Source organism: Tachyglossus aculeatus, chromosome 26 (assembly GCF_015852505.1).
Source record: "Tachyglossus aculeatus isolate mTacAcu1 chromosome 26, mTacAcu1.pri, whole genome shotgun sequence".
NCBI lineage: Eukaryota > Metazoa > Chordata > Mammalia > Monotremata > Tachyglossidae > Tachyglossus > Tachyglossus aculeatus.
In genome coordinates this window covers 15,092,468-15,115,773 of record NC_052091.1, presented here as the reverse complement: position 1 = coordinate 15,115,773, position 23,306 = coordinate 15,092,468, and the positions used below count along the sequence as shown (strand labels likewise).

Here is a 23,306-nt window from a genome sequence, read left to right as displayed (position 1 = left end):
TTTTGTTAATGTGTTTTGTTTTGATCTCTGTCTCCCCCTTCTAGACTGTGAGCCCGCGGTTGGGTAGGGACCGTCTCTATATGTTGCCAACTTGGACTTTCCAAGCGCTTAGTACAGTGCTCTACGCACAGTAAGCGCTCAATAAATACGATTGAATGAATGAATGAATGAATGAATGTGTGGGTGGGAAGGCCAGGCGACCTCCTGGCCCAGACTGCTGCCACTACGAGAGAGCCGGCCCCGGGGGGAGATAGCCGGCCCGCAGGGATGAAAGGCGGTCATTGTCCAGGCCCGGGGCCTCTGGGGACAGCTGCCAGCCAGTTGGAAGGAGACACTGAAGTCACTGAGTCCCTGGGGAGAGGGTGGAGGGTTGGCACGGGTCCGCCCCCGGTTCTATCCCCCTCCTCTGCAACCCGGGCCTTGGGGAGCAGAGCGTGTGACCAATGCTTTCTGGTCGGGAAAGAACCCGGAGTCGATCCATCGCGTTGTAGAGTACAATATAAAAAGAGTGAGTGGACCCCTTTCCTGCCCAAAAGGAGCTTACAGAGAGAGGGAGAAAGAAATACATTAAGGACAGGTACCCAATATAAAAAGAGTGGGTAGACCCCCTTTCCTGCCCAAAAGGAGCTTACAGAGTGAGGGAGAAAGAAATACATTAAGGACAGGTACCCAAGTGATGTGGAGCTGAGGGCCGGTGAAATACAGAGTACAAATTTAGGTGCAGGGGCAACTCAGAGGGGAGAGGGAGTAGGGGAAATAAGGGTTTAGTTGGGGAAGGCCTCTTGGAGGAGATGTTCCAAGTGAGGGTTTGAAGGTGGAGAGAGTAATGGTATGAGGAGGGAGGGCAGCCCAGGCCTGAGGGAGGATGTGAGCGAGAGTGAGTAGAAGGGATCGAGGTACAGGGAGTAGGGTGGCATTAGAGGAGCGAAATATGCAGGCTGCATCGCAATAGGAGAGTTATGAGGTGAGGTAGGAGGGGGCAAGGGGATTCAGTGCTTTGACGCCAGTGGTGAGGAGTTTTTGTTTGATGCAGAAGTGGATGGGCAACACTGCAGGTTCCTGAGGAGTGGGGAAACACGGACTGAACATTTTTTGTAGAAAAGTGATCGGGGCAGCAGAGTAAAGTACAGATTAGAGTGGGAAGAGACAGGAGGCAGGGAGCTCAGCGAGGAGGCTGATGCAGTCATTAATCAAGGTGGACTTTCAGCCCTGAGAAGACACATCAGGAGCTCCTCCGGCTCCTGGAGGAGCAGGGGCTGGGAGACAGGGGAGGGAATGATTGGTCGTCAAAGGGACTTCTTTTTCTGCCCCTCCACCTTCTGGAGCAATAAAAAATCTTACTTCCATCTTCCTTCCTCAGAGGGTTGTGAGTCCAGATGTTGTCAGGCAATCAGTGGTATTTATTGTGTGCATGGCATTGTACTGAGCACTGGGGAAAGTACAATACCACAGAGTTGATAGACACGTTCCCTGCGTACAAGGAGCTGGTAGTCTAGAGGAGTATAGACCCAAAGTAGGATGGGGGAAGAGCCTGCACTAAGAACATAGAATTTTGCCTGATTTGGGGACTCTTTTAACCGACAAGCACTTCCCATATCCCCCTAATCCCCCTGCTCTCTGACCTTTTGTTTCTTAATAAGAATAATGCTTATTAAGTGGAAGCGTAGATAGATAAAAGATAACAGGATCAAGGACCCATCTCAGTATCACCTTGGGGGTCCCAGTCTGAGAAGGAGGGCAGGCAATTTTATCACCCCCATTTTACAGATGAGGAAACTTAAGGCACAGAGACTCATTCAATCCATCGATGACATTTATTGAGTGCTTACTGTGTGCAGAGCGCTGTACTGAGCCCCTGAGAGAGTTCAGTAGGGTTGGCAGACCCAAGGCCTGCCCTGACGGAGCTTACAGTGTAGAGAAGTGTCTTGCCCAAGATCACCTAGCAGGCAAGTGGCAGATTTGGAACTAGAACCCCAGTATTCTGATTCCTCATGCTTTTCCTACTAAGCCACACCGCCTGCCCCCCTCCCCTTCATCCAGGATCTTTTGAGATGATCCATTTGGCACAGAAAGGGGATGCTGTAGGAGTGCCCAGGTGTCATCTAAAGAGGAAGCATCTGAAAGAGTACCGGATTTAGGGATAAGTAAGCGTTCCAGGTTCTCTCTCCTGGGCTCCTGCTGTAGAGCGAGGGGACGAGGGAAAAACATGGACAAACTCCTCCTCTCTTTCTGTGAGCCAGAGCTTTTGTGGCTCTCTGGGGTTTGGCTTCCTCCACTGATTGACTTTCAGAGGGAGGTTGTGGAGTCAGAACACCCAGCTTGTGCAAGGACTGGGAAACCCCCTGCCCTAGGCTGGGCCCCATCGCTGGCCTAGTGATTCTTGGGAAGAGCAGTCAGAGTCTGGCCAATTCCCATATCCCGTTGATCCAGGGTCTCTGGGGGAACAGAAACACGGGCTTAGCGGGGGTTTGTTCTGCTCTTACCCAAAGGACCACCCACAAACTTCAGCAAAATAAGAGAATCAGCCCGGCCTAGTGGAAAGAGTTTGAGTTTGGAGTTAAATGACCTGCGTTCTAATTCCGGCTCTGTTACTTTCCTGCTGTGTGACCTTGGACAAATCACCTCACCTCTCTGGGCCTGTTAACTGGAAAATGGAGATTTAATACCTATTCTTTCTCTTAGACTGTGAGCCCCAGGTGAGACGGACTGTGTCTGCTCTCAGTACTAAGCATTTACCCCAGTGCTTGGCACAGAATAAGGGCTTAACAAATCCCACAATTATTGCCAGAGTAATTAATTCAGAGTTATAGGGGCCGGGGAGAGCCTGGATAACTGAAATCCTCTGGCGTTCATTTGGTCTATCAGTTTCAATCTCCTCTCCCACCAGGTAGAGCCAAATAGATGGATTTAAGTTTCATCTTTTATTTCCCTTGCCTGCTAGGAGAGGCTCAGAGAACGGTAAAGCAAAGAGCCTGAAGAAAGGGGTGGACCATCAGGCCATAAATAACCCACTGAAGACTGTATACTGTCCTGCTGTTCACCCATTTTTGGGGGGCCTGGGGAGGCATCCTTCAAAGTATTAGTAATTGTGGTAGTTAAGTGATTAGCATGTGTCAAACTCTGTTCTAAGCCCTGGGGCAGAAGCAAGTTAATCAGGTTGGACACAATCCCTGACCCACTGTGAGGCTCACAGTCTGTGTAGGAGGGAGAATAGGTATTGAATCCCCATTTTATAGTTTAGGAAACTGAGGCATAGAGAAGTTAAGTGACCTGTTCAAGGTCACACAAGCAGTAGAGTGGTGGAATTGGCATTGGAACCCAAGTCCTCTGGCTCCTTGGCCCAGGCTCTTTCAAGAAAGGGAAAGTTCTTTTTTTCACAACCGCCCCCCCACTAAGCTCCCGCCCCCATCGGTGTTTGGAAGAGATCTCAGCTTTTCTCAGAAGATCTGCACGTGTTGAGATTTATTCAGGAATTCCCCCCGCTGACTCCCTCCCCTCCTTGACTTCCTGCAGATGCAATCGCTGGAGACTGGTCTCTTTTTTTTCTAGAGCTGGAACGGACATGACATTCCTGTGAAAAATGTATCAGTCTTCTCTCCCGAACTCGATATTCCTGGTGGGAATGGTTATATTTTGTCTCAAAAGAGATGATGAGAGAGTGGGTGGGAGACAGGGCTGGGGAGAATTGCCGAAGTCTCCCTCGGGGACCACAGATGAGCCTTGGTCCTGGGCACAGGAATTGATAATAGTGGCATTAACACTCTCTCCTCCATGCCAGTTTTGCTCCTGCTGGGGCAAGGAGTGCCATGAGCAAATAGGCAGGAAGAGGTGCAGCATGTCAAGGGGGGGCGTGCAGTCTCCACCCAAATTAGCTGGCTTCAGGAAGAGTGGGGACTAGAACCCAGGTCTCCCGATTCCCAGAGCATGGCTCCAGGAGAGAGGGCGGCCCAGGGCACGGGGATGGCCAGTGGCAGGGTTCTCTGTGTATTGCGAATGGCCCAGGCTGGACTGGAGGAAGTAATAATAATAATAATGATAGCATTTATTAAGCACTTACTATGTGCAAAGCACTGTTCTAAGCGCTAGGGAGATTACAAGGTGATCAGGTTGTCCCACAGGGGGCTCATAGTCAATCCCCATTTTACAGATGAGGTAACTGAGGTGCAGAGAAGTTAAGTAACTTGCCCAAAGTCACACAGCTGACAATTGGCGGAGCCAGGATTTGAACCCATGACCTCTGACTCCAAAGCCCAGGCTCTTTCCACTGAGCCACGCTACTTCATGGCTACTTCAAAATACCGTTAAAAAAAAAAGCTAAGGTGGTTTAGTCAGGAATGGATCCTACCTCATTCATAGAATCCCTGCAGTTATGAGTTTATGATGGAAGGAGGAATTCTTGGTCTTGGCCTCCCTGGGTTAACTGGATTTTGGTACAGTTTAAAGACGTGGTGGAGCCGGAATTTGAACCCATGACCTCTGACTCCAAAGCCCGGGCTCTTTCCGCTGAGCCACGCTGGAAGTATAGTGAAAGGAGAACTGGGCAGTTAGGCCCTGGAACCGGACAGTTTATGCCTGGGATGACGTGTTCTGTTTCTGACCTGGGAAGAAGGCAAACTGAGTGGTTTGGAGACTAGCGAGAACGGGATGGAGAAGTCTGCTTTTTGCTCCAAGCACCTCTCCAGGGACTCAACTCTGCCAAGTTTTAGGCCCCGAAAGAGAACATACATTTTCTCAGGGTCCCAAAGAGCTTTTGAATAATAAGCCACTGGATAGAGGAGATTTGGCATCTCCATCGCTCCTGTCAGAAGCTTCCTCCCGACTCCCATTCGAGAAACCTGATAATAATAACCACAGTGGGGATTGTGACGCACTTATTATGTGCCAAGCACTGTATTAAGCACTGGGGTAGATACATGGGATTCAGGGACATCATCCCTGTCCCACCTGGGATTCACAGTAACCTCACTCTTTCAAACCCCTTGCCCTCCTCCCTCCATCCCTTCCTTCCTCTCCCTCCCTCTCTGCGACCCCCGCCCCCTAATTGGTTTGGTTCTTATGAGATTCTAATGCCTCAACAATGCAGGTGACCCCTTCTTTGTCGTCATAGAGCCTTCTCTCCCCCCCCTGCCAGGTTCCTTGCCCCCAACTGTCATTCTGGATCCAGTTCAAACCCAGTCCCCATGGATTATTTCTGGGAAGGAGGCAGCTTGGTCCCCCAGGCTGACAGGAAGCAGCTCAGGATAGGGTTCTCTTGGGCTTTCCACCTCCCCTTATGGGGGGAAGGGGTGGTAACCTGTCCCTTGGGTGGGGGTCGGGCCGGGGGGGGCAGAAACTGGGAAACTTAATTGGCTCAAAGCTCCTCTGATCCTTGGGCAGAAGCCTCTGCCACCTCTGCTGCCAGAGTTCTCTAGCTGAAATCCTTGGCCCCGGGCCCGCTGGAATTCCTCTCAGGGTTGCCATGCCTCCCTGAGCCCAGCAGAAGGAAGGGAGGTGAGTTTTCAGGAACTTCAGGGGAGGGGAACCGGGAGGTGGACTTTGAAGCTTCCATGAGGCGTTTTTCCAGGACCTTCTAGCCCTCAAACTGCTCCACTTCCCCTACCTGGACCCCAGGGCCCACTTGGTGAGTGGAAGCCTGGCTGTGCCCGAGCCCCAGCCCGGAGCTGGCAGAGGTGTTCTCCAGGGGCAGAGAAGGGTGGGGGCTACAAGGCTGCCATCTCTTCAAACTCCTGACCCCGGTGTCCTCCTGGGGCCCCGGTGGCGGAGAGCTGGGATCTGGCCCAGCCGCCAGAAGCCTCCTCGAACAATTGCCCTATTATTCTGTGGAGGAAGTGGGCGCTGCACGTGGCTTCCTGGGGAAAGGAAGCTGCTGCCGTTGTCGCTGTCCCCAGCCGCTCTGCTCTGACCCACGGGTGCTGCGGTGGCGGCGGCTTCGCCGTCTCTTCAACCCCTGGGGGTGGTCGAGACCTCTTTTCTCTCTTTACCATCTCGATGGGGCCAAGTGTGCATCTGGGGAAGGTGTTGAGGGGCCAGAGGGGGGGTTGATGGTGAGGCAAGAGGGCTGGAGGCGGGGGAACCGCCAAAAAGAGCCCAGATGAGGGGTGGCACATACCCCTCCCCCGGCTCCCGCGTCACTTCCTGCCCCAAACGGCCATGGCGAGGCCCCGAGGTGTCTGCGTGTCATTGGCGGGTGGCGGAGGAACCCCTCCCCGTGGGAGTCTCAGGGGCTCGGTGGGTTAATGGTTACCAAGCGTTCATAGTCCGATGGGGCCCGGGGCAGGAGAGATGAAGCCGAGGGGTCCCAGGGGAACCCCCCTGGAGGCGAAGGACTATTCCGTTTGTGTGCCACCTGGCCTGTAGCCTTGGCCCCCGGAATCTGGGCCATTTGTACCCCGGGGCTCCCTCGTCCCTATTCTGAGGGTTGGAGGGCCACATTCGGAACAGACACCACTGTTGGGGAAGGGATCTTGCAGGAGATTGTGGTTTTGGTTGATATAACCTGGTCCCTGTACACTTCTTCCCCTGAGCAAGAGTCGGGGCCAGAGTGGGCCTGCAGAAGCCAGGAAGCTGCCCTGGTTTCCACAGGGCAGTCTGTGTTCTCCGCCGGGAGTTTCGGGAATGACCCCCGGGTCAGGAGGCCAGTGTCCCTGAAAAGCCCAGAGAGGTCAGGGGGTGGCACACACTGGGGCTCCACTCTTGTTAATCCCTTCTGTGGGAACCACCCACAACCACCACCCCAACCTTCCCACTCCTTCAAATCCCAGAAGGTCCCTCTCCTACCTCGGGGGCACAGGCAGGGATGACTCCCCGAGATGGAGACCCAGGAGAGGAACGGTCCTGGTGGAGAGCCTGGAGAGGGAGATGCTGAGAAGTCATTCATTCATTCATTTATTCATTCAGTCGTATTTATTGAGCGCTTACTGTGTGACGAACACTGTTCTAAGCACTTGGGAGAGTACATTACAACAATAAACAGATACATTCCCTGCCCACAACAAGCTTACAGTCTAGAAGGGAAGACAGACGTTAATGTGAACAAATTACAGCTGTGGGGCTGGGAGGGGCGATGAATAAAGGGATCGAGTTTGGGCAACGCAGAAAGGAGTGGGAGAAGAGGAAAGGAGGGCTGTCAGGGAAGCCCTCTTGGAGGAGGTGTGCCTTCAATAAGACTTTGAAGAGGGGAAGGGTCACTGTCTGGATATGAAGAGGAAGGGCGTTCTAGGCCGGAGATAGAACATGGGCAAGGGGTCGGCGGCGAGATAGACGAGATGGAAGTACAGTGGGAAGGGTAGTATTAGAGGAGTGAAGGGTGCAAGCTGGGTTGTAGGAGGAGAACTTGGAGGACAGCTTAGGTGGAAATGGCCTCCCATCTCCCTGATCCAGCCGGAGAAGCCTCGGGACAGGATCACGGTGTGGAGGCTGGAGGGGAGGGAGGGGGCATTTCCTCTTCCTCCACCAAGCAGATGCTGCTGTGGAGTTTCATGTCCTGGACCTCCTGGGATCTCTCGCCCTCTTCCCGCATGCCGATGTCCCCGGCTGGATCAGGGTCCCACTGAGTCGTGTCTCTCGTTTCTGTTTCCAGGGCAGCCAGCAGGCACGGTCTGAGCCAGGCTCTGGCCCCAAAGAAGAGTCTCCCCTGTAATGGCCGGGAAGCATCCACTGGGGCCCCTGGACCCCGTGATGTACGGCAAAATGCCCCGCCTAGAGACTGAGGCTGGGCACGGGCTGCCCGCTACCTTGTGCAAGTCCGGTGCCCTCCCTGGCCACCCCAGCGGTGGCCACTTCAGCTACAAGGGCACCTATTTCACCTACCCACTACCAGGGCCCGAGGTTGTCCCGGAGTCCCATGCCCCATGGAGCCCAGCCTCGGCCTACGGCCCCTACGCCAGCCAGCCGCTGCGGGCTGACGGGATGCTGATGAACTGCCTGCTCTACCGCCGTGAGACCGAGCACCTGGAGGCTGCCCTGAGGAGCACGGGCACCGAGAAGGGCAAGGACCACGTGGTAAGGGACCTGCTCCTGACCCGGGAGAAGTGGGTGAGCCACCTGAGCCATCACGACCGGCTCCAGTCCAGCCGGGGGCCCGCTTTCCCCAACCAGAAGACCCTGGAGGAAGGTGGCCCTCCGCCACCCTCTGTCTGTGCCCCGCTGGCGGCACCCAAGCCCATGTACAGGAACCCACTCTGCTACCTGGAGCCGGGCTGTGGGCAGCAGGCATGCGTGACACTGGGTGCCCCGGCTGACAGCGGGACCAAGAGGCCCCCGGACGTGGACTGGGCTCTCCCAACCTCCTCGGCACCCCTGCTCCACTCGGGCAACCTACCCTGTGGGGCCCTTTCCACCGGGCCCAAGAAAACCCGGCCTCTGGAGGCTGGTTTCCTTCCCCTGCCCCTGTCCCTGCCCCAGGGGGCAGGCAGCCAGGCCAGGGAGCCGGCCTCCACCCCTGGAGGCTTCTCCCCGTTCCAGGTGGCTCTGGAGAACTACCGGGTAGCGCATAGCACCAGCTTTCTGGATGCCAAGCACCCGGCCGCCTATGGGGGCCAGAAAAAGGGGGCAGAGGCACCCGACAGCCCGACCCCAGGCTCCTGGGCCAAAAGGCACCCATTCCCTGCTAGCCCCCTGGCACCACCTCCGGTATCTGTGTTCCCAGAGAGGTCGTCCGCTCATTACCCTTTGGCACCCCACGAGCAGCCGTTGCCATTCCCCCCTGGAAGCCCGCACCCGGAGAAGCCCAATGGTTCGGTACTGGCCCCGCAGGCCCCGGCTGGCTACCCGGGCTACGGCTATTCGGGGAACGGGGAGGTCCGGGCCTTGGCCAGCCCCTACCTGAGGCAGCCAGCCATCCGGGTCCCCTACCCGCCCGCCGGACCGGAGCCCTCGGCCTACCGCTTCGGCTCCCTGCCCATGTTCTCTCCGGCGATGAAGACCAGAGGGTCCACCCGGGGAGACCCCGAACTGCCACCTGCTTCTGGGTGCCGGCTGGACCTCCCCGCGCCGGCCCACGGCTTCACTTTTGGCCTCCGCGACCCCGCCCTTTACAGCTCGCCTCCAGCCGCCGAGGCTGCCCCCGGCGTGCCCTTGCTCAAGGACTGTACCAGCCTGCATAGCGCCTTCCAGCCGGTGCAGCATGGCAGCCGGACCCAGCGGGGGACCGGGAGGCTCCCGGAGGCCCTGCCTCCGGGGGACCCCCCCTGCTACCTCCTGAGCCCCGGCAGAGGGGGGAGCGTTCGGCTGCTGGAGGGGGACGGGAAGGGGCCCGGTTGCCACCGGGAGGAACCCCCACTCAGTGTACCCATCGTCATCCCCGACAGCCCCATCCCACCCCTTCCCGCCTCCCTCGGGCAGGGGGAGGCCCTGTGCCAGACCAGCATTGGAGGGCCTGGACCGCCTCCCCAGCCGCCCGCGTTCTCCAGGGAGAGGTGGCAGCTCCCGAAACAGGCAGATGATGCCGCCCCGCCCCCCTGCTCTCCGCCGATGCCCGTCATCCACAACGTCTTCAGCCTGGCCCCCTACCGCGACTACCTGGACACAGGGCCCGAGAAAACAGCCGAACTGCCCTTGGCCAAGGCCCGGCCACCGGGAGAGCCGGCGTCTGCCCCCTGCCCCGCGGTTAGGCCCCGGCCCTCCCGACTCACACGGGCCCCTGAGACCCAGGGGACGGTGCTAGCCGCCCCCGGGGGTGTCTGGGATGGGAGAGACCAGAGGGCGGAGGGCGAGGAGGCTGGGCAGGGGCCAGACAGCCAACCACCTCCACTGCCCAAGGCCGAGGCCCCCAAGGGGAAGGCAGCGGGTGAGGGCTTCGGTGGCAGAGTTGAGGTGGCGTTGGACCTGAGCCTGAAGAAGCGGCCATCGGAGGCCGGCACAGGGCAGAGCCAGGACACATGCCCAGTGGCTGATTCCAACCCAGAAGGACAGGGGCCTGAGGCCCGGCCCGAGCCGGAGCTCCAGGTCCCGCCCGCCGCCCCTGAGGCCACCGCAGCTGCCCCAGAGATGACCACCCCAGTTGGGGGCGGCTTCCACAGCTCAGTGGCCTTCATGTTCCACAAGTTCAAGATTCTGAAGCCCACCCCGTCGGGTGGAGACCGGGGTAGAGCCCCCTCGGCCGCGGCCCCACCCCGGACCAGCAGCCTCCGGCTCCTGCCCCGGCCCAGCATCCAGCCCCTGCCCCTGCAAGTGACCTGCTTCAACCTGGTGCCTTCGGAGGCGGCCCCGGCGCCCCCCGGGTCGCCCCCGGGGCCCCCGGAGCCGGCCGAGGCCCCCTCCCCGCCTAGCTCCTCCGAGCAGCGCTTTACCGGACTGCACCTCTCCCTGTGCAGAGCCATCGCCTGCTTCGTGGCACGCTCGTCCCCGGAGCTGCTGCAGCAGTGGCTGCGACTGGCAGAGCCCCAGCCCCGGGAAGGGCCCACGTCCCCCCCACCCAGGGTCAAGAACGGGGCCCGGGCCTCCGACCCCCAGAAGTCTTCACGGGGCCAGGCCATCTGGCTGGGCTACGAAGGGGTGAAGGGCCTGCTGAGCCAGCTGCTGGCCCAGCTGGACACCTTTCTGGCCACCCGCCACTGCCCCTTCCCCCACGTGGTCCGGGCGGGCGCCATCTTCATCCCCATCTACCTGGTGAAGGAGAAGTTGTTCCCCGACCTGGCCGGGGCCTCAGTGGACCATGTCCTGCAGGAGCACAGGGTGGAACTGCGGCCTACCACGCTGACCGAAGAGAGGCTTCTCAGGGACCTGGAGCTGCATGGCTGCACGTCCCGCATGCTGAAGCTGCTGGCTCTGAAACAGCTGCCCGACATCTACCCCGACCTCCTGGGCCTGCAGTGGCACAACTGCGTCCAGCAGCAGCTCAGTGAGTGTGCCCTTGCACCCTGCCCCAACCCCAAGTTCCAGGATGGCGAGGGGACAGCAGGAGCTCCTGGACTGTGAGGTAATAGTCCTGGCGTTTGTTAAGCCCTCACTGTCCGCTAAGCACTGTACTAAGCGCTGGGGTTCTTGGTCCAAGTAGGAAGGAGAACAGGAACTGAAGCCGCATATTACAGATGAGGAAAAAGGCCCAGAGAAGTGAAGTGACTTGCCCATGGCCACCCAGCAGGCTGGTGGCGGAGCCGGGATGTGGACAGCTCTGACGTCCAAGCCCGTGCTCTTTCAATCAGTCTAACAATCAGTGGTATTCACTGAGCACTCACTGTATGCAGAGCACTGTACTAAGCACTTGGGAGAGAGTACAGTACAACAGAGTTGATACACATGTTCCCCCCACCCCCACCCACAACAAGCTTATAGTCTAGACCACTGGGGCACACTGCTTCTAAGGAAGAAGGGTCCCCAACTTCCCCTGTTCCTCCTCTTCCCTGGCTTTGGATCCCTCCCCTCCAGGAAGTTCTTCCTTAGGTCTTACCTAAATCTCCCTTGCTACAATTTCATCCAGGGATCCAGGGCCGAGGATGGGGGGAAAGGGAAAGGTGGAAGGGGGATCCCGAGGAGGAGATGCTTGGAGATGGGACTAGACCCCGAGAGGCAGGAGGGAGGTCAAGATAGAAGCAAAAGGAAACTGCTGTCAGATTCCGAGAGTGTTCGGCCAGAAAGGTGGGGGTGCCTGAGGCAGCTGCCTGCGGTTGAGGGGGAGGTCTCTGGGCTACAGGATTAGGGGCAAGGGGCTCTGTAGTAGTAGCAACTTTATTGAACATCCACTGGGTGCCCCTAGGTCATGCGATAAGTACGGAATAGCAAAGGGACGCATTCCCTGCCCTCAAAGAGCTCTGACGGGGGAGACACACAAACGTCTCCAGTAGGTTGTCAATCTAAACATGAAAAAAACGGTCCTTGTGCCCAGTGATCGACCCCAACCCAGAAGAATAGAGCTCTAAGCCCAAACCAGAGACCCGGGCCCCGTCGCCACCCCTGAGACCACCACCGTAAGGACAACCCCACCAGGGGGGTGTCTTCTTTTGTGCCAAGCTCTGTGTTAAATGCTGGGGCAGGTGCAGGATATTCAGATTGGACCCAGTTCCCAGCCCAAACGGGGCTCTCGGTTTAGTGGAGAGGGAGAACGATTATAGAATCTCCTTTATGCCGAGGAGAACGGTTTTTTTAATAGTATTTATTAAGCACTCGCTATGTGCAAAGCACTGTTCTAAGTGTTGGGGAGGTTACAAGGTGATCAGGTTGTCCCACGGGGGGCTCACAGTCCTAATCCTCTTTTTGCATATGAGGTAACTGAGGCCCAGAGAACTTCAGTGACTTTCCCCTGGTCTCACGGCAGGCAGGTGGCAGAGCCGGGATTAGAACCCAGGTGGCCTGACTCTAGACCTGGCCTCTTTCTACTAGGTTGAGCTGCTTCTCTTTACAAACAGCTCCAGGATGGGGACTTCCCACACTGCCCGGGAAGCTTGATCTGGTGTTTAACTGGGACGTCTACCCCAGCTCCCTCTCACTGCAGCCTGAAGCCATTTATCTTGTTCAGGGCTCACTGGATGGGGAGCCACTCTCCTCCCAAGATGCCTTCGGAGGCTTCCCGGGGCCATCTCTTCTTCAGCCTGGGCCACTCCCTCCCCTCAACCTGCCCCCACGTCCTCAGTTTCCTGCCAAGCCCAAGACCGAGCGGGTTGGGGGCCAGGTGGTTTTGGGCTGGGGTGATGGGTGGGACGCCTCTTTGGTGACTCAGTCCTTGGTTAGGTTACAGAGTATCTGGATCCAGGGCGAGGGGCGGCGGCCCCCGAGGGAACGCCCCTACCTAGCTTGGCTTGCTGCTATTTCTCAAGGACTTCCCTGCCCAGGCTGCCCCGGCCCAGCCCCGTTCCAGCTTGCTGAAAGCACCAACCCAGCACCACTGCATTGCCTGGGTGACGGGGGCCTCAAAATAAATGAAACCAATACCTCTTTCTTTCCTATTTTCCTTTCTTTAGAGTAGATGGGGAAATGGGGTCCACGGGGCTGGGGGACTGGGGGCTGCCAGAGAGGGGAAATCTCATGGCTTACAGAGACAGGGAAGCAGGTGGTGACGGGGGTTTGTGCCAGGTCAAAGTGTCGATGGGCCCATGCATTTATAGGGTCTGCCTGCCAGGCTTTGGGGGTTGGGGCAGGGGGCGGAGGGGGAGGATCCCTGGCCTCAGGAAAGCCATGGACAAATCCTGAGATGGGGTCACACTGCCAGATTCCCCCCAGCTAGCCCGCTCAGGAAACCTTCCATACCTGGTTTGCATCTGAGCCATTTCCATCCTTCCCTTCTGCTAGCTCCTCCCTTCTTTTCCCACACCACCCCCTCGCCACTTCCAGGTGCCAGGGGAGGGACTGCCACTCTCCGCCCCCACCGCCCCTGACCAGCCAGCCCCCTTTTGGCCTCCTCTCTCATGACTTCCTTCCCTTCAGAGCCGAGCAAATCCAGATGTTGCGTAGAACAGACATTTGGTGGTCCCACCCTGCCACTTTCCTCCAACTCGAAGTTCCCCCTTCCTTGCTGCCGGCCTTGGAAGATTGGCTGGGCTCTAGGTCAAGAAGAACTGACCTGGTCATTTGGGGATGTGCAGATACATGCATTTGCCTGCATGTGTGTATGTGTGGCTCATGTGTGTGCATGACTTGCTCCCAAGGGTCATCCCCTGGAGTTCCTCTTTTTCTACACAGCATCCTCTAGGGCCTGGGAACGGCCCTCCTGTCAACTGTTGGGAGGACATTAGGCAACCTAGACTCAGTCCCTTAGGGTGAGCAATCCCCTATTTTGGGTAACACTACCCTCAGCGGGTTTCACGCAAGTTTCCATCCTGACAGGAGAATGTTTGTTTATTTGGTTGAGTTTTTTTATGGTATTTGTTAAGCCTCTACTATGTGCCAAGCACCGTTCTAAGTACTGGGGTAGAACAAGCTAATCGGGTGGGATACAATCCTTGTCCCACTTGGGGCTCACAGTCTTAATCCCCATTTTATAGATGAGGTAATTGAGGGACAGAGAAGTGATTTGCCCAAGGTCACCCAGCAGTAAAGTAGGGGAGCCAGGATTAGAACCCAGGTCCTTCCAACTCCCAGGCCTGTGCTGCTTCTCTTGTTTCTGCATTGGCTTGCCGTGAGGCGCTGGCTATGGAGCAGAAGAGTCCTGGGTTACTGAGCATTGCCCTACATAGTCCATGGTCTTGGGGCAGGAAGAGCATGGATAACTGAAATCTGTAGATAACCCAGAATCCTCATTCTTCCCTACCCAGATTTTCACCCGAGCTGCTCACCAGGAACCAGGTGGATTGGATTTGAGGTTCTCACCCGCTTTGTCCCCTGGCCCAGCTTTGGCAGAGTTTAAAGGACAAAGGAATGGCCAAATAGTTGGAAGAAAAAAAGAAATCAGAGGGGCAAGGGATCAAGAGCATACGTATCCTGGATTGTACTAAATCGCTTCGACGATACAATCTCTCCCATGTAGGGTTCACAGTCTGGGGGAGGAAATGCAGGCATTGAATCCCCATTTTACAGACGAGGAAACAGGCCCAGAGAAATTAAGTGATTTACCCAAGGTGACATAGCCGACAATTGGAGGAGCTGGGATTAGAACTCAGATTTCGCGGGCCCATGATCTTTCCACTTAGTTGACATGAACCCTCCCCTGGGGGAGTCTAAGATCCAGGTCATCTCTGGGCAATGGAAAGCTGGCTGTAAAGACAGTGCAGAGAAAGGCTGAGAATGGGACACTTGGGATTTTTTTTCCCCCTGAGATCACATTTAGTACCTTTCAAGAACCAGAGCGGAGTTACGGGGGTTTGGGCTGGAATCCCAGAGTCCTTGACATTGTTGGTTAGAGGAGGGTAACCCAAGGCCCAGACTAGGTGACCAGCATTTCAGGGGTGGGGCCTTCCAGTGGATGGAGGTCTTTGTGGGGAAGAAACAATAGAGAAGCACCATGGCCATAGCGGATAAGAGCATCCTGGGAGTCAGAACTTCATGGGTTCTAATCCTGACTCCATAACTTGTCTGCTGTGTGACCTTGGGCAAGTCACTTCACTTCTCTGTGCTTCAGTTCCCTCATCTGTAAAATGGGGATTGAGACTGTGAGTCCCAAGTAGGAAGGCACAGTGTCCAACTCGATTTGCTTTCATCCACCCCAGCACTTAGAACGGTGCTTGGCACATAGTAAGCACTTAGCAAATATCATAATAATAATAGTAATTATTATTACTATTGTTAGAGCAGAGCTGGAGTTGACGAACCAGCATTTGGAAACATAGTGGGAGTGTTGTGGGAAGTGGGGATGGGTTGCGTTGACTTTCAATCTGCTTCTGGGGGTGCGGGGGTCGTGAGGGTCCTGGTATTTACTGAGCACCTACTGAGTGTCGTGCATCCTACTAGGCATTTAGGAAAATCCAACAGCAGAGAGAGACGCATTTCCTGCTCATGAGGAGCTCTCTCTCTAATGGGGGAAATAAGTATAAAAGGGTAATTAGAATAAATCGTTGACTATAGTATGGATTACAGCTATATACACAAGACCCTACTGGTAATGGAATTTGTTTAAGGCTTACAGAGTACTGAGGAGGTAATCAGACTGAAAACAGTAAGGCCCCTACCACAGCCACACAATCCAGAGATGGGTCACTAACTCTGCTCCCTCCCTCCTGGTGGAAGGGAGAAGCCCTCTAGTTACGGCTGCGGTGGTGGCCTAACCCAGTTCCAGGATGGGCTGGTTCCTGGTATATATGTATATATGTTTGTACGTATTTGTTACTCTATTTATTTATTTTATTTGTACATATTTATTCTATTTTATTTTGTTAATATGTTTTGTTTTGTTCTCCATCTCCCCCTTCTAGACTGTGAGCCCACTGTTGGGTAGGGACTGTCTCTATACGTTGCCAACTTGTACTTCCCAAGAGCTTAGTACAGTGCTCTGCACACAGTAAGTGCTCAATAAATATGATTGAATGAATGAATGAATGAATGGGGCCAGTGGTCCTAATAGCTGCCCCTCTTCCCATTACTCTTTTCATTCAACTATGTTTACTGAGTGCCTACTGGGTCAAGAGCCTGTTCTAAGTGCTCAGGAGACTATAATAAAGGGAGAAGGCACCCTCCCTAACAGGGGAGAGATAAGAGGGCAGGGAGAGGAGAGAAGGGTTCCCGACCCTGGGTGGGTCTGGATTTGGGGTCTGGCTGGGACAACTTCCTCCTCGCAGCTGGAAGAGGGTGATCCGTTGGGACGTGCCATTCCTTTCCTCCCTTTTAACCATGCTCCTCATTGGAAAAGTAGAGAAACAGAGGCCCAGTGTGGGCAGGAGATGCAGAAGGGTGGAGGCTCAAATAGTGTATTTCAATTGATATTCATTCATTCATTCATTCATTCAATCGTATTTATTGAGCGCTTACTGTGTGCAGAGCACTGTACGAAGCGCTTGGGAAGTACAAGTTGGCAACATATAGAGACAGTCCCTACCCAACAGTGGGCTCACAGTCTGGAAGGGGGAGACAGAGAACAAAACAAAACATATTAACAAAATAAAATAAATAGAATAAATATGTACAAATAAAATTAATAGAGTAATAAATACATACAAACATATATACATATATACAGGTGCTGTGGGGAGGGGAAGGAGGTAAAGTGGGGGGGTGGCGGGGAGGGGGAGAGGAAGGAGGGGGCTCAGTATGGGAAGGCCTGGAGGAGGTGAGAACAGGAGAATAGCAAGAGTTTGTGAGAGCAAAAGTGCAAAGGCAGTAACAGGCAGGATGTGACTTGGGAAGAAGAAAGATGAATCGGGGAAAGCCTCCCGGAGGAGGAGGGGTTTCAGGAGGGCTCCAAAGTTGAAGGGAGCTGTGGTCTGGAGGATTTGAAGTGGGGAGGGGATTCCAAGCAGGAGGAAGGGTGTGAACCAGTGGTTGGAAGTGGGAGAGATGAGTACAAGGCCAATGGGATGGTGAACTTGGGAGGAAAGAAGAGTGTGAGCTGCAGGGTGTTAAAAGATCGGATACGTAGGAGAAAGAAGTGATGGAGTACCTCTTCTTTTCTCTTCCTCCTCTCTATCCCTTCTTCCTTCGATCTGAACCCCGCTCTCCTTCTATCCTTGTATCTCCCCCCAGGCCTAGCAGGTCCTAGTAGACAGTAGGGTGGCCAGTAACCCAGTTTTATACTGGAGTCCATTTTTCAGCTGGTTTCCCCTGGACGACACCGATACGACAACAGACACCTTTATGCCCACTGTGTTTATTTTTCAGAACCAGCCTTCATCTGCCTTGGGCCTGCGGCCAAGTTCCACAGCTAAGAAACGGTACCTGTTTTTACAGGGTCTGCAAAAGGCTCTGGAGCAAGGCATTGAGGGCTGGGGGTTGTCAGGGATGCCCCTCTGGAGAAACATATACTTGAACAAACTGGCAGATGCAACTTTATATCAGGCTTTGTTCCCCTCATAACACATGTGACATCTCGTGTGTCTCCTTATCCAGTAACCGTGAGGGTCACCAGGGGTTCCCCCCTTGTCGGACATCTCCAGCCTCCCAACCGTGCTCTAATCTAGGTTCCCATAAACTTGATGGTCCCAAAATTAGTTTTCTTCAATGAATCCAGTTCAAATCTCAGCCCCGAGGCTGGTTGGCTGAGAGGGCTGGATTCCCCCCTTCTTGGGAGTCTCCTCTTGTTCTCCCAGGGTTCTTCCTGGCCTCCTTCCCCAAGGAAACGGTCCCGGGAGTGGAATTGATAGAAGTCCTGGGTGCCAGACTCATTCCCTTTCCTAGATCAGTAAGGAACTGTTCTCTGAGATGCTTTGGCTTGAGGCCAAGGGCTTGGCCAAAACTCACCTCCACCGTGGGGCTGAACTCTGGACTATTGCCCACCTGTCAATTCATGGTGGACCACTCTTTCCGGCCACCTTCCTTCCTCACAGGACAAGCCAGGAAGAATCAGGAGAGGGTCACAAATGATGACCAAGAAACTCCCCTAAGGTGAAATCCTCCTTACCGACCCTTTTTCTTATGTGGGAGCAGAAGTGGGGGGTGAAATGGGGGGTATCCTCCACTATTCCCTCAGATCTGCTTGGCTAAGTGGCTGGGCATGTTAGATGGTCCCTCCATCCATGGCAAATGATAAAGGATTCTGGGAATTTGGTCAACCGTTAACCATTTGGTTTGAGGCCTGTCGTTCAGGCTTCTAAGTTACCTTTAGTAACTTTGGACTACTGAAGTCACTTTATTTCAGAGTAGTTTCAATTTGCTTGGGTTTGTGGGAGTCCCCTGTCATATCAAATGGGGGAGAAGAGGGTTTTCAAGCAGGTAGGCCCCTCAGAGTGGATGAGAGGTGATGTGTAGTTGGATCTTTGGACCCTTTGGCAGTAGGGGCTGGGGAGAAGGAAGAGGAATCAGACGAAGCTGGCGAAGAGGAGCAGACTGGAGACCAGTTTCAGGGAGGGCACAGGGTCTGAGCTGGGGACAGACATGGGGGCGTCTCTGAAGGAGTCTGGTACTGAGTTGTGCGTCCCGTTCAGCCTGTGGTTGAACAAAACTACTTCATGGGTCTCAATCAATCACACTAATCCACTGAACAGAGCAAGAAAGAGCCAGCCTCTGTTTCACAGTCCGAAGCTCAGGAACACTGGGGCCCAGGCAACTTGGAAAAGTGCTCACTCACCAAATTCGCTGCTGTGGGCCTTTCCAGGAGCCAAAATCTGCCTGGACTGGCCATTTGCAGGGAGGTTAGTGAGGGGGGAGACAAAGAGTGGACCAAGTCTACGTAAGAAAGGGCAAAATCCTATGTAAATCACTAAGCGGATGAGGGGAAAATGTGTGGAGAGGGTTCTGTCCCCAGCCACCCTCCTACTGTCCTCTGAGGTGAAGGAGCAGCCTCCCCAAACCCCAACCGAGTCATAGGATATCCAAATCTGGGTCCCTCCACCCCAAACTCAGGGCACCCCGAGGTTCATGGTGAGCCTCCCATCAGGTTTCAGCTGATGGGGCAGGGGTGGAGCAGCCTGGGCTGCCCCCTAGAGGTTAATCAATCAATCAACTATTTATTGAGCACTTTATGTAATAATAATAACAATGATAGCATTTATTAAACACTTACTATGTGCAAAGCATTGTTCTAAGCGCTGGGGAGGTTACATGGTGATCAGGTTGTCCCACGAGGGGCTCACAGTCTTAACCCCCATTTTACAGATGAGGGAACTGAGGCACAGAGAAGTTAAGTGACTTGCCCAAAGTCACACAGCCGGTAATTGGCAGAGCCGGGATTTGAACCCATGATCTCTGACTCCAAAGCCCGTGCTCTTTCCACTGAGCCATGTACAGAAATGCACTCAGCGCTTGGGAGATAGGTAGACACAATCCCTGCCGGCAACAAATTTACAGGCTGGGGTGGGGAAAGGGGGTCTTCCCCACTTTCGGCTCAATCCTGGAAGCTGGCAAATGCTAACCGCTCCTCCCTCCATAGCTCCCACCAGCCTCCCTCCCTGCACCCCCTGGGATCAAGGGTCTGGAGGACTTGGTTTCTTTCTCCAAATAATTACCCCTAAGTTTATTTTTTTACAGGTTCGTGTTCACAGGCTGGCCAGCGCGCCTCCAAGTAGGTATCTGTTCTTTTGAACAAATATGCTCCACTCTCTTCCACACCCCCTCCTGCTCTGGGGCAGACAGGAGGGTGGGGGAGGCCCCAGTTCTTTGTGCTGTACCTGGGAGGGAGGGAGGGAGAGCAGAGAGCAGATGGGAAGCGTCTTGCTACCCCACCCCACCTTCCTCGTGGAGACTTGTTCCGAGTCACCACCTCCGCATCAGGCCCCAAGCCCCCGAGGGGGTCAGAGGCCCATCCCCAGAGCTATAGGAGCCAACCTCCACTCTCCAGGGAACCCTAACAGATTTTCTTTCAGGACTCTCGCAGACAGTGGATGGGCAGCTAGTTGCCCCTTAGCTCTACCCCAAAGATGGTCATGAGGGTAGCGGGGGCCTGCTGACTTCCAGTTCCTGGGGAGGGAGCACTGGTTGGAGCTGTGAGTAGGGGAAGGGGGCCAGTCTTCCTCATCCCCCTGGTTTTCTCTTCCCAGGAGGCCCGAACCAGGAGATTCCCAGAGCTGAGGCCTCTGCAGCCCCACTAGCTAGCATCCAGCCAGGAGAAGAGGGCCAGGGCCCAGCTCCATCAGTCCCCGAAACCCGGGCCCTCAAGATCAAGAAGAAGAGGAAAACTCCAGCCCCGCTGGGCTTCCCTGGGAAGATCTGAGGGTGGGACAAGGAGCCTCCGGCCCCCACGAAAGGCCCTCCGGCCCCAGAGGAGGGGGCCACTCAACCAAGAGAGCCCTGGCACCAGGCTGGGCTTCCGGGCTGCTAAAACCCGCAAAGGTGTCAGCCAGATCCGGAGCACTTCCCGCCTATGCAGTGCCATGGTCCGCATCAAGTTCCAGAGGATCCAGCGGCCGGCCCGGATACTCAGGGCAGCCCTACCCGTGGGCAAGAAGGGCACAAGGAAGTGCCCGGCACTGGCTGGGGAGGGTTTCCAGCCAGCGGGCCCCAGGAGCAAGCCGACTCCTCCCCCCGCCACCTACCCGGCTCTGGTGGGAAAGCAGATCTGGCATCTGTACGAGGAGAGCGATGTGTCGGAGGCCTGGTATCGGGGCATGATGCTGCTGTTGCACCGGAGGCACAGGAACCGTCTGAAGACGGTATGAGGTTGTCCGCTGCAAGATCCCGCAGGACTACAGGAAGGGGTGGCTGGAGGTGGATGAGTGACCAGGGCAGGGGAGCCCACCCAGGTGCCCCAAATCCCTTCTTCAGCTCTTCACCTCACTGGTGGCTCATGCTCTCCCGGGGTCGGCCCTCCGTGGCCCCCCAGGGACAGCATGTCCAGCTCCGGTATTTGAACGGGAAAGTCTCGACCGAGCCAACACAGATGGGTGTCCGTCACCCCCGGGATACTCAGCACTTGATCCGGGGCTGCCTGGTAGCTCGCCCCAGCTTGCAGGAAGGTGGGGACATCAGAAGTCCATCCCTAACCAGTAGGGAGGACAACCAGCATACTTCCCGCTGTGGTTTTGAATCATTGTGACATTTATTATATGCTTACTCTGTGCCAAGCACTGTGCTAAGCCCTGGGGTAGATATAAGGTCAGACATGGTCCCTGACCCACCTGGGCCTCACAGCCTTGGGGGAGGAAGATTGGGTATTTTGTCCCCATTTTGCAGATGAGGAAACAGGCCCAGAAAAGTGATGCAACTAGCCTAAGGTCACAAAGCAAAGTGGCAGAGCTGGGACTAGAATCCAGGTCCCCCGATGTCCAGTCCCATGGTATTTACACTAGACCACATAGCCTCACCCTTTTGAAGCGAACAAGAACCATCCTGGCAGTTTTCCCTAAAAGGTGTGGATATGGAGACCAAATTCATTTCCCCAATATCTGTCATGAAACCAAGAGTCAGCACCAGGAAAAATGATCACGACACAGCAAAGGTGACAAAACTAACAGAGCAGAAAGCCAGTTACATGAACCAACTCAAGTTCAGGTTTTTAGGTGGGGTGTAAAATTAGGGGAAACAAACAGAACTGGGCACAAGCCCTCCCGCCTGAGTGCCAAGCCCACTTTGGGTATTCCCCAAATCATCTGGCACCCTAGTTCGTCTGCTCCTGATCTCCCCGCATCCCACCCCAATCTTTGGCTTCTCCTCGGCCTGTCCTGCCCTCCCCTGCCATCCTCTCTCCTCGCCGACATCGGGGCCAGACTACACCAGGCAGTGGTTACCTCTTCCTTCCCGCTTGTCGATGGGCAACGAAGAAGAAAAGCCACTTGCTAACGTCCCGAGATCGACGGAGACGGAACTGAGACCTGTGGGGAAGCGATCGTCATTTACCTTTATAAGGAGCTGCTAGTGAACTACCATTTGGCGCGTGTGTGTGTGCACATGCACCCATGAGTGTTTGTGGCCAGGATTTTCCTAATTTATTCTGTTTGAGAGTCACTGAGAGTTGTTTTCCCTGGTAGGGAGCTATGGAGGCACAGTGGACCTGGGGTGCAGAGAGGCCCCCCCCAACAGAAGCTGATTTAACCCTCCTGAAATCAGTTCAGTCTCCTCAGGGTGACACGACGTCAAAATTCAACCCTGCCTCAACTTGGACCCTGCAGGGAAGTGCCCAGGGGAATGGGGTGTGGTGGGGTGGGGGGGCAGCAGCCAGACCAGGTACCCTGTTTCAATGCCACTAAGCCTGAGGAGAAACAGACAGCAGTCATATTTTCCATTGCCCCTGCTATTCCTCTGGGCAGGGACACAGCAAAGACTCTTGAGGGCAGGATATGACCTTCCTGCGACAATTGGCAGGAGAGAGGCCAGGGCCCAGAGGCCCCCAAAGTCTCCCAGGAACCTGTGGGACCTCACCAAACTGGACTCGGCGGGAAGGGCAGCAGAAGACCCCAATCCCCACTATGAGTAGTATTTATTTGAGTCAGACTCCCTCCCCCAAGCCCTCACCTTTGAACTCCGTCTTGCAGGTTCTTTTTGCTGCATCGATAAGGAAAGAGGTTCGTGTCCTGCTGATGGGCACAGGGCTAGCCCCAGCCCTGCAAAATTTCTGTATAGCATTGCAAAGCTATTCAGAAACCTGTGTGTGTGCACCTAATGTAATTTTGTACAGTTCCTAAGGGAAAAATGGTTGTTCACTTTATTTAATGTTTTGTAAGAGTGCACCGGCCCCCTGTCCTACCGCCTTGTCCCTCACAAGGTGCTGTACCACAATTAAAAAGTGTCTTGGTTTGTTTTTGATCTGGGCTGGATTTGTGGAGGGAGGCAGATTGCGCGATATCAGGGTGCCAAGTCTGCCCCAGGGTTAGTGTCCCTTTTTTTTATGGTATTTGTTAATAATAACGATGGCATTTATTAAGCACTTACTAAGCACTGGGGAGGCTACAAGGTGATCAGGTTGTCCCACGGGGGGTTCACAGTCTCAATCCCCATTTTACAGGTGAGGTAACTGAGGCACAGAGAAGTTGCCCAAAGTCACACAGCTGACAATTGGCGGAGCAGGGATTTGAACCCATGACCTCTGAATCCAAAGCCTGTGCTCTTTCCATTGAGCCACGCTGCTTCTCTGAGCATTTACTATGTGTCAAGCACTGTACTAAGCTCTAGAATAGAATAGAAGAATACAACCCCTGTCTCATGGGGCTCAAAGTCTAAGGAGGGAGTACAGGTATTGAAGCTCCATTTTGCAGTTGAGGAAACTGAAGCACAGAGAAGTAGGTGATTTGCCTAAGCTCACACAGCAGGCAAGTGGTGGAGCCAGGATTAGAATCCAGGCCCTGTGTCTTCCAAGCCTGTGCTTTATCCACGGGGCTGCGCTGAGGATCTGTCCACTCCTCACATTCCCACAAGTCACT

The 23,306-nt window shown here is 55.0% G+C and overlaps 1 protein-coding gene across 5 annotated transcripts; it reads left to right on the top strand.

Annotated features, from left to right (window-relative positions):
* Positions 1-5,437: 5,437 nt before the first annotated feature.
* C26H15orf39 (chromosome 26 C15orf39 homolog) lies at positions 5,438-20,069 on the top strand. 5 transcript variants are annotated; one of them, XM_038767293.1, is made up of 4 exons: positions 5,438-5,490; positions 7,580-10,840; positions 19,483-19,516; positions 19,992-20,069. In XM_038767293.1, exons 2-4 carry the CDS (start codon positions 7,639-7,641, stop codon positions 20,020-20,022), a joined length of 3,267 nt encoding a protein of 1,088 aa, XP_038623221.1. In that variant the 5' UTR covers positions 5,438-5,490; positions 7,580-7,638; the 3' UTR covers positions 20,023-20,069. The 5 variants fall into 5 exon arrangements, with proteins under 5 accessions (XP_038623221.1, XP_038623217.1, XP_038623222.1 ...); XM_038767289.1 differs by having other exon boundaries at positions 7,580-10,918; positions 19,992-20,044; XM_038767294.1 differs by lacking the exons at positions 19,483-19,516; positions 19,992-20,069 and adding an exon at positions 12,667-12,825.
* The last annotated feature ends 3,237 nt before the right edge of the window (positions 20,070-23,306 follow it).

Coding starts and splice junctions, on each gene's coding strand:
- C26H15orf39 (XM_038767289.1), top strand. CDS start 7,639: ATGGCCGGGAAGCATCCACTGGGGCCCCTGGACCCCGTGATGTACGGC.